Source organism: Nomascus leucogenys, chromosome 17 (genome assembly GCF_006542625.1).
Source record: "Nomascus leucogenys isolate Asia chromosome 17, Asia_NLE_v1, whole genome shotgun sequence".
NCBI lineage: Eukaryota > Metazoa > Chordata > Mammalia > Primates > Hylobatidae > Nomascus > Nomascus leucogenys.
In genome coordinates, this window is record NC_044397.1 from 76,422,813 (window position 1) to 76,440,488 (window position 17,676).

The window sequence follows — 17,676 nt, forward strand, 5'->3', positions numbered from 1 at the left end:
TAAAGTGCTCTACTAAAGTAAACTCACAGGATAACAATCCCTACTGCTGGCTAAACATTACAATTAAGGGCTAGAACCAGGAGCCCAGTGCTTGGGTTCACATCCCAGACCATATTTTACCAACTGCGTGGCTCTAAAACATACTCAACATCTCAGTTTATTCACTCGTAAAATAAGATTAAGGACAGTATCTGGGCCAAGAGTAGTGGCTCACGCCTGTAATCCTAGCACTTTGGGACGTTGAAGTGTGAGGATTGCTTGAACCCAGGAGTTCCAAGATGAGCCTAAGCAACATAGGGAGACTCTGTCTCAAAAAAAAAAAAAAAATTATCTGGGTGTGGTGGCTCATCTGCAGTCCTAGTTACTAGCTGCACCACCTAGTACGTGGGAGGATTACTTGAGCCTGGAAGTTTGAGGCTGCAGTGAGCTATGGTCCCTCCACTGCACTTTAGTCTGGTTGATAGAGCAGGATGTCTCAAAAAATAAAAAAAGAAAGAAAAAAGAATATCTACCTCATCGAATTGTTCTAAAAATTGAGAATATATTGCAAGATGCTTAACATAGCTCCTACCACATACATAAGTGCTTGATTCAGGCTGGCAATAACTACTTTCTACCATGGTGTTTTAAGAAGGAAAATCGCTTTTAAGGTGAGACACAGCATACATACAAGTGAGCGTGTAGATTGTTATTGTTGCTGCTGTTGTCATGGAATCTTACGTAATTCCTATTCATCTGCATGGTGGACAGTGGTTTTCACAGCAATGAGGGAGGAGCATTCTGAGAAACGTGGTCATCTTACTTCAGCCCATCATCATCATGTTTTGATCACAGGCTACAGAGTCACATGGCTGCTGGCATGATTCAAAAGTTGCTGAGAGCTTCTTTAAAGTCAATAGCACTTCCTTCCTGGTCACAAAGATCCTGAGAAGCAGACAGCCTATTCATTCATTGCTTTTTATTCCTGGACTTTTAGGAAGTGAAGCTGGGGATGATTAAAGCAAATAGGCAAATCGAAGAACTGCATTTTTCAGGAGTGCCGGAGAGATGTTACCTGGAGACTGTCTTTTCATGTGTATAAGCTTTCTAGGCAACTCCATCTGGAGCCAGGCTCCTCTGTGATTTATCTGTTGGACAGTGGGTGGCCAAGGGGCACCGTAGGCAAACAGTTATCCAGTTCGATAATTAGGGAGGGGAAAGGCAAACACAAACACACCCAGGCTGACATTCAAAACAAAGTGGATATGCAACCACGGGTTGCTCATCATACCTCCCTAGTTCTCGTCTGCCAGGCTGTGCGGAGGAAACCACGAGCCGACAGAAGCACTGTTAGTAATGTATCAGTGCAGCTGACAGAGAAATCACAATTCTAGGTAGAAATGTGAAGGCCCCAGCTCAGGGTCCAGTTTTGTGTTTAAAATATGGCTTTATCTCCCTAAACCTTTAGTGGGCCTCGGTGTCCTCACTTGTGAAAAGAGGGAATTGGAGAAGGTTCTAACTAAGTAGTCTCCATTTCTAAGATGCCTTGTCATTCTCATCCTTTTAGCTTCTTTCATTGATTCATTAATGCATGTACTCAGGTATCTATTCAATAAATTCCAAACCTAACTATAGACGAGGTATTGACAATAAATGATCAAAATACAGCATGACCAGTCCAACACAATGGAAGAAATGGCATTTAGTATGGGTGCTCAACTCCAAGGAGGACAATGACATTCCAACTTCTGTTTTCAAAGGAACAGACATACTGCTTTTCTCTCCAGGAAAAAAAATACGACAGATTTAGGTATTTTTCAAAGAAATAAAATGAAGTCAGCTACTCTTGATAGGCTGATTACTTAGCTTAGAATTCATCTGGATTTATCCCACTTCATCCCACCTTCATCACCATTGCTAGGGTTGGTTCCTTCCCATTATTTTAATTCAACTCAACTCAACTCAGTTAAATTCATTTCTCATTCATGGGGCCTTTCTCAGTACAAGGAGCTTGCACGATGCAAAGATTATCTTCAAGGAGCTTTCAATCAATCAAGTGAGAGAGACACACACGTAAAATAAGAAAAGTCAAAACAAGAATGTGTTTGGATAAAGAACAGTGAAGTTGTACCAGTTAGTGAGGCTACAGAGCCCTGTTTAAACCAAGGGGGAATGCTGCTAACCACTTGACATCTTTTCCAGGTTATTTGGAGGTATAAACTATCCTTGCCATCCTTGTCTCCCATTTTTATGTAAATATAAACTAACCCAAGAGAATCTGATTTAATCTGCTGGTTACTGACATCTATCTAGTAGCCATATGATATTTTTATCCAAAGGATCAATGTTGTGATCAAAAAGCTTTGTTATTGGAGTCTGGAACTTTAGTCTTTGCTAAGTGGTGTGTCCCTGGGCCAGTTTTATTAACCGTTTGTAGCCTCAGTTGCCTCAGCTGTAAAGTGGAGACAATAGGCCAGGCATGGCGGCTCATGCCTATAATCCCAACACTTTGGGAGACTGAGGCAGGAAGATCTCCTGAGGAAATTTGAGACCAGTCTGGCCAACATAGTGAGATCCTGTCTCAACAAAAAAATAAAAAAGTCTAGCTAGGTGCACACTTGTAATCCTAGCTACTCATGAGGCTGAGGTGGAAGGATTGCTTCCGCCCAGGAATTCGAGGCTGCAGTGAGCCATAGTCATGCCACTGCACTCCAACCAGGGTGACAGAGATCCTGCTTCAAACAAACAGGGACAATATCTCTGTTGTGGGGCTGTACTGAGGAGAAAATCAGGTCACATCTGTACATATCTTTTTCCTACTATCATTCCTGGTATCAACACTCCCTAGCCTTCACTAACTCTAAATAAACTTAAGGTGAAATCTGGGCAGAGTGGTCAGAGCCCTCCATCATTTTAATCAGTCCTATATAGTAGTAGCCATCTCATAGTTAATGAGACACAAGACAGGTGTATGGCCATATCTCCACCCCTAACCCTCACTGCTTATTTAGCTTCCAAATCGTTACTGGTTTCTTTAAAATAAAAACAAAAACCTCTTTCAAAGCTAAATAGAATTGGTCTAGTTCCCATAAATAGAAATGAACACATATCTACATAACTCTGAGAACACCATAACCACATCACTACAGAATCATTTTCACGCTGTAGAGACTGGAAATGTGTCCCAGTATGGTTTGCATTTCCCCTACCCCCTCCTTTCCTCCTTTTCCCCTTTGAATGTTAAAAATGTCCACCAGGTATCTATCAGTGAATTTCTTTCTAGCAGATCCCACTTTCATCTAAGACACACATTGCTTCCAGGAATCTAGAAGGAAGAGCCTATGATGTTGAGAGGTTAGAAAGACAGAAGGCTCTTAGAGCTCTGAGTCTGCTCTGACCCCCAAAAGAAATCCAATATGTGCATTGTGAAGCCATGTCTGTTGACTTAATTCTTCAGAAAATGAATCCATAAAATGAAATTATAATTAGCCAGAATTATGATAAAAATAGCTTGGACAGATGTGGCTACAGTACATTGATACTAATGTACATTAAATCAAAAGATTTGTACACGTGCTTCTTGATCTAGGATGTCCTAGATTAATGCACTGGAGAACTTGATAAAGGCACTGGGTTTGCTTGCTCTCACAATTGAAATTACTAATTTGGGGCAAAGAAAACAGATGCATTCTAATGGGCAATCACTACTCAGAAAAATTCTAACAAAGTTGTGCATTTAAAGCAATCCTGTCTTAAACTTTTGTCCACTTCCAAGACCTCCAAGTTTCGCCAGAGATTTAGGATAATGGCTTTTGTCTGTGGCCAACAGGGAGCTTGAAATGGACACTCTGACAGCACTGTCCCCAGGAGAATAGGTCTGCAGTGTTTTGGTGTGGGCAACACCTCCCTTGCAGCTCTCTGGTTACTTCTGTGCTCTGGGAACACACCCTGCAGAGTGCATTCATCACAATAGTCCATGTGTGACCTTTGGAAAAGTCCTTGAAAACAGTGAAACAAGAGTTTTAGTTGAAATCTGGAATCCATTCCAGTCTTACACAGGAAGAAAATTAGGCATAGAACAACAAAGCCCATAGTTCAGAGAAACCTGGGGAGGCTCTGGCTGACATTAAAATCATGCAAGTTTTTTTTTCCTTCACTACTTTGTATTTCATAAAAGCTTTTCATCTGAGCAGCCCAAAGTTGCTAGAAAATACTGTATGGTTAGTATATGGCAATAACTGATTTCTCCAGTAAAGATGCAAGCATAATAAGAACAGAGATGCTGAGTGACATATTCAAATTCACTTAACATTTTTCCAGTGCTATTCTTTCAAACATGAGCAGCCAATGCTACCATTTTTTCCCTTCAAATTGATGTATTGGCAATAACAGGGGTAGAGGTTGGAGCTTGGGGCAGAGAATAGCTGTACTCCCTAAGCCCCAACCCAATGATAGAGTTCATTAGCTCAGATGCTGTGGACCTGGAAATATTCATTTTCTTAGAACATGAATCAGCCTCGTGGTGTGCTTACTCAGTAAATTTAACCCAACAAACATTTGTGGGGTAAAACTATTTTTGTAAGTACAGACGAGTTCCCTTTGTTTCCAGCTGACATGATTCACTATTCGTTTGCCAAATCATATGATTTATTTCATATGTATAAATAAGTAAAAACCTGTACCACCTTTGGAAGCATTTTCCTTCTTTGCCAGCAAGAAGAGAAGAAGGACACTTTTGGGTCAAGCAGTGGCATAAAATCCAGTGAAAATCAACAGGCAGAGAAATTCAGTTTGGAATTGTGTTTTAGAATCTATCTAACATCTATCTGGAAGGTCCCTCCAAAAGGTACAGACCCTGAAGCAGATAAGAAGATTCCGAAGTAAATCACAGGGAGTAACATCTCAGACACAGACCCTGAGTATTTATTCATATACATGAAGAACTTACATTTATTTTTCTTAAGTACCTTCACAGTTCATTTTTTCTCTTCTTTCTTTTTTTTTTTTTTTTTTTTTAAAAAGATACATGGCATTACTTTGGTCTCCCAAACAGTTGCCAGTTTGAACTTTATTCTGCCAGCAAGTATTTGGTTTGGCTCAGCAGGGCTCAAGTTGAAAAAATATTTGCCGATTCCAAAAAGATTTAATGAGCTTTGCTGCAAATGCTGGTGCCATTTGGCACATCACAGGGACTGTGGCACAGCAAAGAGAACGCTCTCGACCACAGATTTTATTTGCCCAAGGTAGCCAACACTGGGAGCTCAGTTGATTCCTCGGGTCAAGAAGCTGCAAGTCAAATGCGTGAAGTTTCCAAGAGAAAGTGACCAAAGCAGGCATGAGAAAACTCTTGCTGACATTGAAGAGGAAGTCACTGGGTCTGACTCCACCCTGCACAGGAATTGATGGCTAACTTTCAGAACTGTCAACAACATCCTCACACCAACCATCAGATACAGTCTCTAATGCTGCCAGTCAGCAGACCAGATTAATCTCCAACTTCTAGCAAAAGCTATCTTTATCCAATATCAGATTCTAGAAAATTTGCTGCAGTGTATTTTGTAGTCATGTGATACCTTATTAATTGTGGTATGAGAATTAAACTATATGTAAACTAAATGACCTATTTCAAGTAACTCCACTAAATATAATCACCAAGCTTACTTGATATTGCAAAGACAGACACGTATTATATTGGTTTTGCTAATATTTGGTAGAATATAGATGCACAACTCTATCTGTGATTGGAAAGACTGACCTTACTGCAAACATATAACATATGTTAAAAATCACTGAAGATTTTCACCTGAAATCGTGCCTTTCAGTAAGGGTTGCAAGAAAATAAGCCTCTCATCCTTTCAAATCAATGTCACTTCTGACAATATAACAGAAAACACAAAACATTTTCATACCAGTGTGTGCTTAAGCATCAAGCTTCTGTCTTAATGAATATGGGGACAGGAAGAGTGGCATTGAAACTGTAACTACCTTGAAGAATGAGTAGTTTTGTATTATTTTTATTATTTCACATGTTGAGCAAATATATACATGCTTGGGTATATCCTACCCCAACTTGTATGGATCTACCAAAACTCCTAAATGTTCCTTTCATTAACACCACATGCCAATCCAGTGCTTGTTACATGATTATCTGACGCCAAGGCTCTGTAACAAATATCCTCAAAAACAGAGGCAGTCTCTGCACTGCCTTTCATTCACCAAAACAAAGATGGAGCCCTCTACCTAGCTTAACTAAGATTTTGGAGTCAGAGTAAAATTCAAAAGAAAAAGTCACAGAATAATGAAAGGGTGATTATAACTGTTACTTACCATTTTGGCTTCTGAATGCATTGGTTGGACCTGGGGAGAAGCACAGGGGTTGCTGAGATTTGGACCTTGCATCCCCATGATGCTGGAGTTCACTGACATTTGTCTCTCCATCTAAGAGAAAGGAAAGAAAAGAATTAGAAGTCTGCAAAAGGCAGTCTAGGCCATTAGACAAAGCTGCACTTTTCTGTCCAATGGATCGTTGAGTATTTCTTTGAAGAAATCCTGAGAAGGCCTATGGTTTGGTGTGTGGTAAGCAACGCCCTCCTGAGCCTTGAACCCAAGCATATCAAAGAAGCATCTAAAGCTGTGCTTCAACACAGGCCGCCCCAGGCCAAAGAGAACTACATTGTCATGGCAGATCACTTTCAAATAAAATTACCAAATATTTCCACTTTTGTAAATACTCCACCTACCACCAATAGTGCTTATTTGTATGGCTGTAAAGAATAATATATCCATACAAAAGCTATAGGAAAACTAAATGATCCATTTCAAGTAACTCCACTAAATATAATCGCCAAGATTACTTACTATGAAAGGATAAATAATATACCAAATGGTTAACTTGGGATATCTGTGGCTTTTTTTGTCTCTAAATTTTATATAGTAAACATAAATCTTTTGGGCAATCAAAATAATTAGTTTTAAAAGCAACACTCTCAGAGGTGGTGGGCCTTCCTGTTACCCTAGTTCACAAACACAATCATTATGATCCAGCCAGGCATTTGAGCTGCTGCCCAGTGCATCTCTTCTTCCTTGTTACCGCGTTACTCTACGCAGCCGCAGTTTCAGGCCTGGCTTCATAGCAGGGCTAAGTCTTTGGGTAGGTGAAGAAAGCGGCTGAGGGTTTTGTATTTCACATGAATGACCGCTCTCACATTGTCTTCCTGCTGGCCTGCCATTGTGTCTAAAATGAACATCATTCAAATACCTGAATTGAGTTCTGGCATTTTAATCTCCAGGGTGCTCCTATTAAGAAGTGAATACAGCAAAATGTCTACTTCCATCCAGGAAGGGTGTGTTTGATTAATAATATTTTCCATTTGGTGGAAAATTAACACTTTTAAAAGAATAAGAATAAATCAAGTACACTTAATACTAAAATCACACAGAAAAGAATTAGACTTTCCTCAGGGGAACAAGAATAGATTCTTCAATGCAAGCATGTTTCCATTTGCCAACGGATGGAAATGAAAACAATGATTGGAAATTTTAAGAAACCAGGTTTCTGCTTAAAGTTAGCTTAGGTGGTCTTGGAAAATATGGAGTTGCTTACTATTGGGGGTGTTCAAAGAGTGGAGGACTGAAATCTCACGAACAAGAGTGAAGCTTGAGAGGGATCATTGGACTAAATGACCCTTAGAGGTTTCTTTCCTTGTTGTGATTCCATGACTGCAATTTCTGTTGTGTCTGCCCCGGAGGCAGGGGTATAATTATGACATAAATCTGTGGGTTAGTAGAGGTGCTAGCTAAAAGCTTTCTCTCAATTGACTGGTGGCTACTCCCTGTGACAGTTAAGAGCCATCAGTCTTACCTTAGCCTGAATGAGCTGATCGGTCATCTGGCAGTGTGCAGATGTGTGAAACTGTTTCAAGAGGAGCTAATCAAGGTGAATTTTCTGTACATTTCCAAGCACTTCCGTACAACTTTTTGAGGCCTTGCCAATTCAGTCAAATAAAATGTTCACTCCCACACACCCCCCTAAATCTCTGAACAGCTACTCTAATTTTTAAGATTATTTTTATTGTGGTAAAACACAAATAACATAAAATTACCATTTTAACCTTTTAAAAGTATCATTAAGTACATTAAGTTCAGGGCCATTAAGTACATTAATGCACTGTAATTGTAAATCATGAAGAATTCAAGAGTTTCATTGCTCTAAAAAAATGTTACTTTTATCTCCCCTTCCAGAGGCTGGTGGATGGGAGAGCTGGAATAGTATTTGACCCCTTATTCCGACTGGTGACCCTCTCAGAGAGGAAAATCAAATTCCAAAATAACTTTTGCTTACAGTTTGCCAAAGAAGGATCTTTCAGAAGTACAGATAATTGTCCAGAGCCTTCCAAGCTACTAGTTATATAAAGAGGTAAGAGTAGCCTGCTCACAGCTTCTGGAATTGTAGTCAGCAACGCTTCCCACTTTTTGGAAAAGTTATAGTCTCTACCTAACCTGTGATTCACAAAACGCCAGTTTTAAACAGGCTGATTTATCTACTTAAAAAATTGCATTTCCAACTTCATGACTGTTGTCTTATAGACCTAGAGTGTCAACAAGAGCCTATTCAAAATAACTATTTGGTGCTTTGGACTAATAAGGCTCTGTCTCCACCAGGAGCTTGACTTTAATGAGTTGATTAGAATAAAAAGCCCAGAAGATGGGAGTGGCTTTGCTGAATACTGGGCAACATTTAGCACTGCAGGTAAAATACCCATGTAAAGGATTTCACCTTTTGCACACATTGGAAAACAGGAGCTAGCATGTCTGTAGTTCAGTGAGGTTTTGTAATTATAAATGTGTGTTCACGCTTCCAAATTATTAAAGCATTTGAATTTCAAGATAAGAAATCACAACCCAGCGAACTCCTTGAAGGCAATGCCTGCCTTGTTCTTCATCTTGTCCCCAGCACCCAGCACAGTACTTGGCACATAGAAGGTGCTCAACAAGTTTATGAAATGGATGAATGAGTAAATGAATGAAATAATACATGATTTTGTTTCACACCTAGACTTCATAAAATGTGTGGTCCAGCAGCATGCATTACAAATCAGTGAAGAATCTTGTCCTCACTTATAGACACAGACTTATTTTTTATACCCAGGGAATCATGGTCTTCCAGGGCAGAAACTCTAGGGGAAGAGTCTCCCCTGTGACCAGGTTTGAAATGCCTAAGTTATAGTACAGGAACTGGTGACATGATAATAAGGAAGAAAGGGCCTAGGTTTCTAGGGCCTGGAACTCTTATGATATGCTTTTTAGAGATCTTAAGTTAATGTTTATTAGTTACATTGATGTCACTCAAGACCAGGACTTCTCAACCTGAAGCCTGTTGAATATTGAGCTAAATAATCCTTTGTTGTGGGGGCTGTCTCGTGCATTGTAGGATGTTTAGCAGCATCTCTGGCCTCTACCCACTAGGTGCCTGTACCTTCCCACCGACCCTAGTTGTGACAACCAATGGAGTCTCCAGATATTGCCACATATCCCCTGGGGGACAAAATCACCCCCAGGTGAGCATCGCTGCTCTAAACTGACACCTATTGCCATGGCAGCTGTATACATCAATGTCACAGGTTTGGGAGCTCTTGACCTGAGCCTTTGCTGGTACTCTGAAGCACTAACAGGAGGTCAAGCTGTAGGAATAAATGATGTGGGAGAAACTGGTTTCTCTGTGTCCTTTCAGCCTAAGTGTCTCATCTTTGTCTCTGGGAATGGTGCACAGCTTAGCCAAATTTTTTTTTTAAAAGTCTCTGCAGTGGTATTTTTCTGGGCAATGCATAGAAGTTCTAAAAAAATAATAATTTTTGGATGGGAACAGCTTAAAGCCTAAAAGAAGACAGCTTGTTGTGGAAGTCTTTACGTAATTGGTTGGGTTGAATAAAATGTGGGATAATTGCATTGATGGTGCTGTTTTCTTTGATCTAAAGGGGTCTAAGGAGAGCGACATAGGTAAAGTCAACCAACGTGATCTGTCTTCTAGCCCAATGTTGCAAAGACTGTTTCTAATCTGGACTACTCAGTATTTAGGGTGGGCAAGTCCATTTCTCTAAACTGAGTCTGCGGGCCCTTCACCGTTCCCCTGCCTAGACTTAGATAAATGAGCAAATTGCTCAACCTGGGATGATCTGAGCTCTCAGTGTCAGTTGAGATGTGGGTTCTAGCCACAACTCTTCACTCACAAGCTGTGTGACATTGGACAGCTACCTTCAATTTCTTCTTCAGCTTTTCATCTGTAAAATGAGTGTATCAATAATTACTGCTACTGTATCCCCACAGGATTGCTGTGAGAATAAAATGAAATAACAATAGAAACAATTTCTTAAAATGCTAAAAGGCTTTGCAAGGCATTGTTAATATTGTTGTGGGGAGGGTTTTAATTGAGTTGTTATAGTGCCTGTAGGGCTTCTGAGAACTCCGGTGGCCCTGTGAATACACCAGCCATCTTCACCAAAGCACAATGCCAGGGACGATGAAGAAGAGGTATAGGGTAGAGGTCCATGGAAGGAGAGAAATATTTCTTCTGGAAAACTGGGTATCTCCCTTCTATGTTTATCTATTATTATTTTTTGTTTTTGTTTTTTGAGACGGAGTCTCGCTCTGTCACCCAGGCTGGAGTGCAATGGTGTGATCTCAGCTCACTGTAACCTCCGCCTCCCACGTTCAAGTGATTTTCCTGCCCCAGCCTCCTGGGTAGCTGGGACTACAGGTGCATTCCACCACACCCAGCTAATTTTTCTATTTTTAGTAGAGATGGGGTTCCACCATGTTGGCCAGGCTGGTCTCGATCTCTTGACCTTATGGCCTCCCCGCCTTGGCCTCCCAAAGTGCTGGGATTACAGGCGTGAGCCACCACGCCTGGCCTTATCTATTATTTTTATTGTTTGTTATTAGATAATGATTATGAGTGGAGACTCAGAAGTCAGACTATCTGGATCTAAGTCCTACTTCCATCACCTACTAGCCCTGTAACCCCAGCCAAGTTACTCAGTCTGTCTATACTTCAGTCTCCTCATCTGTAAAATAGGTATAACAGCAGCGTCTATTTCACAGGTTTGTTTGAGAGGGAGAGAGCATGTGCATATCATACAGTAGTTAAGAGAGTGGGCTCTAGAGCCAGAATTCCTGGGTTCAAAACTGAGCCACTCTGCTTCTCAGCTGAGCAAGTTACTTGCCTTTCTTTCCTCATTCAAAAAGTGGGGACAGTAATACACCCATTTTATAGAATTGTTTTATGTGATGACAAAGTGCTTGGAATGTGACTAGCATACAGTAAACACTCAATAAATACTGCTAGCATGATTAACAGAACAACAGAACATGATATGCATAAATGCATGTTAGCAGCTATTATGTATGATGGTTGTTATTGATATTATTATAGTTATTATCCTGAGTCCTAGTTAGACCACTCACTGGCAATTTAAGGACACTCTGTATACGGCCCAAACTGGAGTAGGTATGAAACACCATCTCCCTGAACAAATTCCATTCCCTGGGTGTCACAGGCCCACTTGTCACCATGGACCATATCTCATAGCAAAGCACTGAAGGGTGGGGAAGCCAACACGATGCCTGGGGATGGGCAACTGGGCCCTCAAAGCAAACTGGCACACAGCTCAACCCTCCATTCAGAAGCAGCCGCCTTCTTTCCCATCAGCTTGGATCTCAGTTTCCTTTGACCTTTCAAGAGTGGCAAACCTCAGTGCAAGTGACAAGCTATTGTGAGACACACAGAAACACTTACTGGCATCAAGACGGCGGAAGATCCTGGCATTGTAGGGTTGGGCAGGGTCCCAGGCATGGAGGCTGGCATGGGCTGTCTCTGTCTGTTGTGGAGATGTAGCAGAGAAGATAGAGAGCCTGGGACAGGCCTGGGACAAAGAAAAAAACAAACAAACATGATTCCTGGTGCCCTGCCCGAGTGTCCAGAACAGCAGGGACAACAATGTCACATGTGCAGCAGATCAGATCCACTGATGGGAGAGTCACATAATTGAGGATATTAGGGAAATAATAACAAATAAAACACAAGCCTGGTTTCCTTTGCTGCTTCCTAGTTAATATATCAAATTCCACTTCATTTCCTGACCTCTGTTATCTAACTGATGTTCAATAGAAACAAGCCAATAAGTCTCCTAAACTCTCGCATCTTAGGAAAGGAACTTGGTGGTGAAATCCTTTGTTTACTCAGAAATCTCAGCCCTCTGAAGTGTCTTAGAGCCTGAGATCTATGTGCATTTATTTTAGCCACACTCTCCCACACCTCTGCCTGGAAGCCTGCCTGGCTTTGCTCTGGAAACACTTTCACTCTCTGGATTTTCAGAGCAAACTTCATTCATGAATTCCCAGCAGAACTCTGTTTTGACTTTTTCAGCGTTCTCCACTGTGAATGGAAAAAAATAAACCAAAGAAGCCGGATCCCGGGGCGGCAGCACAGCTGGCCTTTCTCAGAGCGAGTCCGGAGCCTAGCCTCCAATTACCAGCCTCTCATTTCATAATAACGCGAGGTGTTAGGCTGTTTCACAGAAATTGATTTGGGCCTGACCTACAAGACTTGGGTAAGCACTCCTCGGGGGAGTATTGTACATAGTTTGAGCTTTTGCTTCAATTTGCCAGAAAAAAATTTTAAGGGCCTTAAATTGATTTAATGAGCCAGAGAATGTGGAGCTGAGGGAAAAAGGGAATTATTTGTGTTTATTAAAAATGGCAAACAAGTGACCTCCCCACATAAATTCTCAATCTCCTCATGCTTTTGCTCTGGGGAGCTGTATAAATGTCAAATCATTAAATTAAAGACCTAACAACAAACAAACAAAACAAAACAAACAAACAAAAACCTCCCAGGTCCTCTGAGTCTTCCATGTTAAACAACCTTATCCTGAATGTTATGCTAGAAACTGGTGCTTCCAGAATTAATGCATTCTCTTAAGAGAGAGAGAACGAGAGAGAGAGAGAGAGAGAGGCTCCCTCGTGCCAAGTGCTGGGCAAAGGTTGCAGACAGAGATGTTCTGGGTAGGGCAATGCTTTCCTGTGCTTCAGAAGACAGCCCTGTCTAGTGCTCCCAACCAGAGTAGGAGAAGGAGCTGCTTCCCCAGAGTTCCTTTGGCTCCCATGAAAAGTGGAAGATTGAGGTGGGGGACAGAATGCCAACATATTCTTCCTTCACATGCCCGTTACAATTTCAAAGAAGATAAAGTTTTCCACTCTTTTTGCCCAAGAGGTCTTTTGGAAATAGAGCTAACCACCAGAGTCACACACATCATAGAAGGATTAGTCATTAATCAGTCAAAATTTATGATCAGTTCAGATAGGTGTAGATATGAAAATATAAAAGAATATAAAGAGTTCGAGACCAGCCTGGCCAACATGGTGAAACCCCGTCTCTATTAAAAACACAGAAATTAGCTGGGTGTGATGGTGCACGTCTGTAATCTCAGCTACTTGAGAGGCCGAGGCAGGAGAATTGAGCTGAGATTCTACCACTGCACTCCAGCCTGGGCCACAAAGTGAGATTCCATCTCAAAAAAAAAAAAAAAAAAAAAAAAAAAAAATATATATATATATATAGCCTTTCTGCAGAGGTTATGCAGATGTACACTAATTACACCCAGTTTTATTAGTAGAATGTGTATGTGAGGAGATACACAGAGAGGCTAATGGAAGCAGCTTGTAACAACGATGAGTGCTTTCGGATAAGCAGATGAAGTGCTATGGGTATTTCTTGACATGTACTCTTGGACCTCTGGAGTACAGATTGACAATAAGGACTAAGAGGGCCTTTGACGGTCCTTTGGCTTTTACAGATCTAGAAGACTGCTGGTTTCAATTGCTCCAAAATACCATGGCAGGTTGTGCCTTCACTAGGTCTTAAAGTCTCCTTCAGAGGTGGATAGACTGAGTCAGATAGGTATAGGATGTGGCTCAGTCAACCAAATTTGTTGATATCCTCCAGTCTTAATGTTTTGTTTGGGAACTTTACTGAATAGAAAATAGTAGAATATCAAAGTATATAATGTGTAATAATGGTCAGTTCTTCTAAATCCAAGATAAATAATCTGAACTCCCTACCTCCATAATGAGAAGGATTCATTGAGAGGACCCCAACATATAGCTAATCATCCATCTATCCATCCATCTATATATCCATCTCAATAGATGTGCACAATACATCTATACACACATACAGCATTTTACCATACGTTTGTATTCCTAGTCACCAGAGGGGAATGTTTTAAGTATGGACAGTTAGGAACAAGTAAAAATATTATAGCAAAGACAGCTAAAAACATTTCTTTTTATTATGTCAGTTTGCAATATTATGCTCATGGGAAAAAGGACAACATATTATCATCATTTACATTCTGTCTCCAATGGGACATATGAAAAATAATATTGTTCATTAGGATTTTTTTGAGGTGTTCTTTTTCAAAAAGAAATCAGGGAATCTCTCTGAACCTATTGTGGTTCAGGGGATTGCCTACTAAAAAATAAAAACTAAAAAAAATAGAGAAAAAATCAATTAAACAACTTAATGGTTATGCGAATGGGGATGCAAAAGTAATTACATTTAAAATGAGTTTTTATTCTTCCTGAAACCATGGAAAACTCTCAGTTATATAAATGGTTTGGGAATGGTATGTTTCATTTAATTCAGTGTTCTTATTAGGTAAGTTATTTCTACACTTTGTAGAGACCTACCAGATTTTAAAATATCAAGTATTTCCTCATTAAGATAGCCTTTCAGGGTACTAGATTCCCTTGGGATTATAATAATAATTCCCTAATGATACTGATCAGGCTAATTAGTAATGTATAGAAGGGAAAGGATTATTTGAGATCTCTGTATGTTTGGATTCTGAATAATTTTGAGGTTATTGTTCTGCACAGATTCTATAAATCATTTCCCCAACCCCCACCTACCAAACCAACAGAATTTTCTCTCTGTTTCTTGCTTGAATTTTTAAAACTACAAAAACTGAAAAAAGTAAATTAAATGACCTGTGCCTACCCATCACTAGGTATACAAAGGACTAGACTGAGGCGTGTAGCTATGTAGCTAGGTCCAAGAAACAATCATTTGTCCAGAATGCTCATATCGTTAAAGTAAGCATGGCATTGTCTAATTTCCTTTGTGTATATTGAAATTAGAATTATTATTTAATACATTATACTTGCATAAAACTTTTTCTATTGCACTTAAATAACGCTTCATATTTTTTAAGGCATTTTATTGTCCCTAACTTCATGTGCATTGAAACAATGCAATGAGGTAGTTAGATCATATTCTTCCCATTTAAGTCAGGAGTATGCTGAATTCAGAGACATTTAAATTTTCCAAAGGTCACATGGGTCATGAACGGGAACGGGGCTTATACTCAACTTGCAGTATAGGGCTTCCACCATCACACCTGGATGGCTCCCATAACTACATTATTATTGATTTTTTATGTTAAAAAATTCACAGTTCATTTCCTTTGATATTCACACTGCTCCCTGGACTTTCTATAAAGTAGTAAAATCCTGTAATACTGCTAACGTGAGAATTCACTCATCTACGTGAAATTCCATTTTCTTCCTTTAAAACAAAACAAAATAAAACTTCCCAAACAACACATCAGTTAGACTCCAAAAATAATATGGCAAATTGCAGTAAAGTTGTGAAAACAAAGACCCAACAGTCCTTCTCCAGTGCAGGCTTGTTGCCATGAGCTAATAATTCCAGACTTTGTGCAGGCCAAGCCTCCCTTTTAATAACCATATGCCTCTAGGTAAAGTATTCCTACTAAAAATTATTGAGGCATGGAACAAGGTAAGATGTGTGAGCTCATGTTGGATTGTTCAATTACTAAACGGAGACCTGCAGCATTAAGAGTTTTCCAACTTGACAGATTATTCCTCTTTCTACACTTGTATAAACATACTGCTTGTGGTTGAAATCTATGTAAGCTTTTCTTTCAATTAAAATGTCAAGGATGACAGACTGTGTTTTCACTGTCCTTAACAGAATGATAGGCACCGCAGCAAGCGATTTCATGTCCTCATTTTTCCCCCCGAAGGATGTGTTCCTGTCTAGGGGTGTCTGAAAAGCCGGAACTGTGTCTACAGTTCTTCTTTGCCCTTGGGCAAGCCTATCCTCAGGCCAGTGCTTTCGTCTGGAAGGTGCGAAGGGGTCTCTCCACCCTGCTGTCCTTTCTCAGGTCTTCAGAAGATCTGTGGCACACTGGGACTATCTGTTAAACTCTCAGGACCGACAGATCTGCCACGTATGTGACCAGGCAAAGGAAAGAGCGTCAATAATGGAAAAAAAAAGTAGGTTAGAAGATGGGAAGATATTGGTCTTCCCATTTTCTTTTAATTAGCATCAAAAGCAGACCATAGGCTGGGTGCAATGGCTTATGCCTATAATCCAGAACTTTGGGAGGCAGAGCTGGGTGGATCATTTGAGCCCAGGAGTTCGAGACCAGCCTAGGTAACATGGAAAAACTGTCTCTACAAAAAGAAAAATATAAAAAACCTAGCCAGGCATGGTTGTGCTTGGAGGCTGAGGTGAGAGGATCACTTGAGCGCAGGAGGTGGAGGTGGCAGTGAGCCGAGATCACACCATTGCACTCCAGCCTGGAACCTGGGAACCTGGGCATCACAGTGAGACTCTTATCTCCAAAAAAAAAACCCCAAAAAACAAAAAACAGACCATAGATATCAAAGAAATCTTGAAAAAAAATTTAAAAAATAATAACGTAAGGACTTGGTGGAGAACAGAATTAAAAAACAAAAAGCTTCAGGGAGCAGGAGGATATCCAGATGTCATTGTTATTAAAGTTATTGACTGGGGGAAAAGACTCTTGACTTTCAGGCTCTCCATTTCATCATCTTGTAATGAACAGATGAGCCTATAGGCTATCTCAAAGGCTCTTGAAGCTCTAAAATTTAGATTTCAGGACTTGAAAACAAGACGTTCTTAATCCAACTAGATTATGACTTCCATCATGATAAGGGTATCATGCACTGCTCACTGCAGCATCCACAGTGCTTAACCCAGCATCTGGCACACAGTAGGTGGTCAGTGTCTTCATTTAGTGAACTCAAGCCGGTCCAGCATTTAGTTCTTCATATCAAAACTGCATTTAAAACATGACTAAACCCCAAATAGAAGGTGTTCCTAAAAATTAAGAGAAGTTGATTAAAAAGGCTTTACATTCCATGGGACTCATGCTTCTTTCTCATTTAAATACAACAAAATCTCACACACAGACCACAAAAAGAATATTTGCTCATTGCACTTGTATTTACTTATGCAAAGAAATGGTGCTTCTGGTCAGGTGAGGTGGCTCACGCCTGTAATCCTAGCATTTTGAGCTTGAGCTCAGGAGTTCGAAACCACCCTGAGCAACATGGCAAAACTCCATCTCTGTTAAAAAAAATACAAAAAGTAGCCACGCATAGTCCCAGCTACTTGGGAGACAGAGGTGAGAGGATTGCTTGAGCCTGGGAGGTCAAGGATGCAGTGAGCTGAGATCTTGCCACTGCACTCCAGCCTGGGCAACAGAGTGAGACTTTATTTCAAAAAATAAAAAATAAATAAAAATTTTTAAAAGTATGTGCTTCTTTTGGACCTTCTTAAATGAAGTCTTGTAGCCTAATTTGGCAAAC

General features: G+C 40.3%; 1 protein-coding gene across 2 annotated transcripts in view; it reads right to left on the minus strand.

Annotated features, from left to right (window-relative positions):
• CREB5 (cAMP responsive element binding protein 5) overlaps positions 1-17,676 on the minus strand; it is a 415,524-nt gene that overhangs the window by 94,652 nt on the left and 303,196 nt on the right. For both annotated transcript variants that reach the window (XM_030796510.1, XM_030796511.1), the window contains 2 exons: positions 11,771-11,897; positions 6,307-6,417 (listed from right to left, as the gene is read on the minus strand). In XM_030796510.1, the coding sequence (XP_030652370.1) occupies positions 6,307-6,417; positions 11,771-11,897 (238 nt within the window). The remainder of the gene's footprint in view (positions 1-6,306; positions 6,418-11,770; positions 11,898-17,676) is intronic.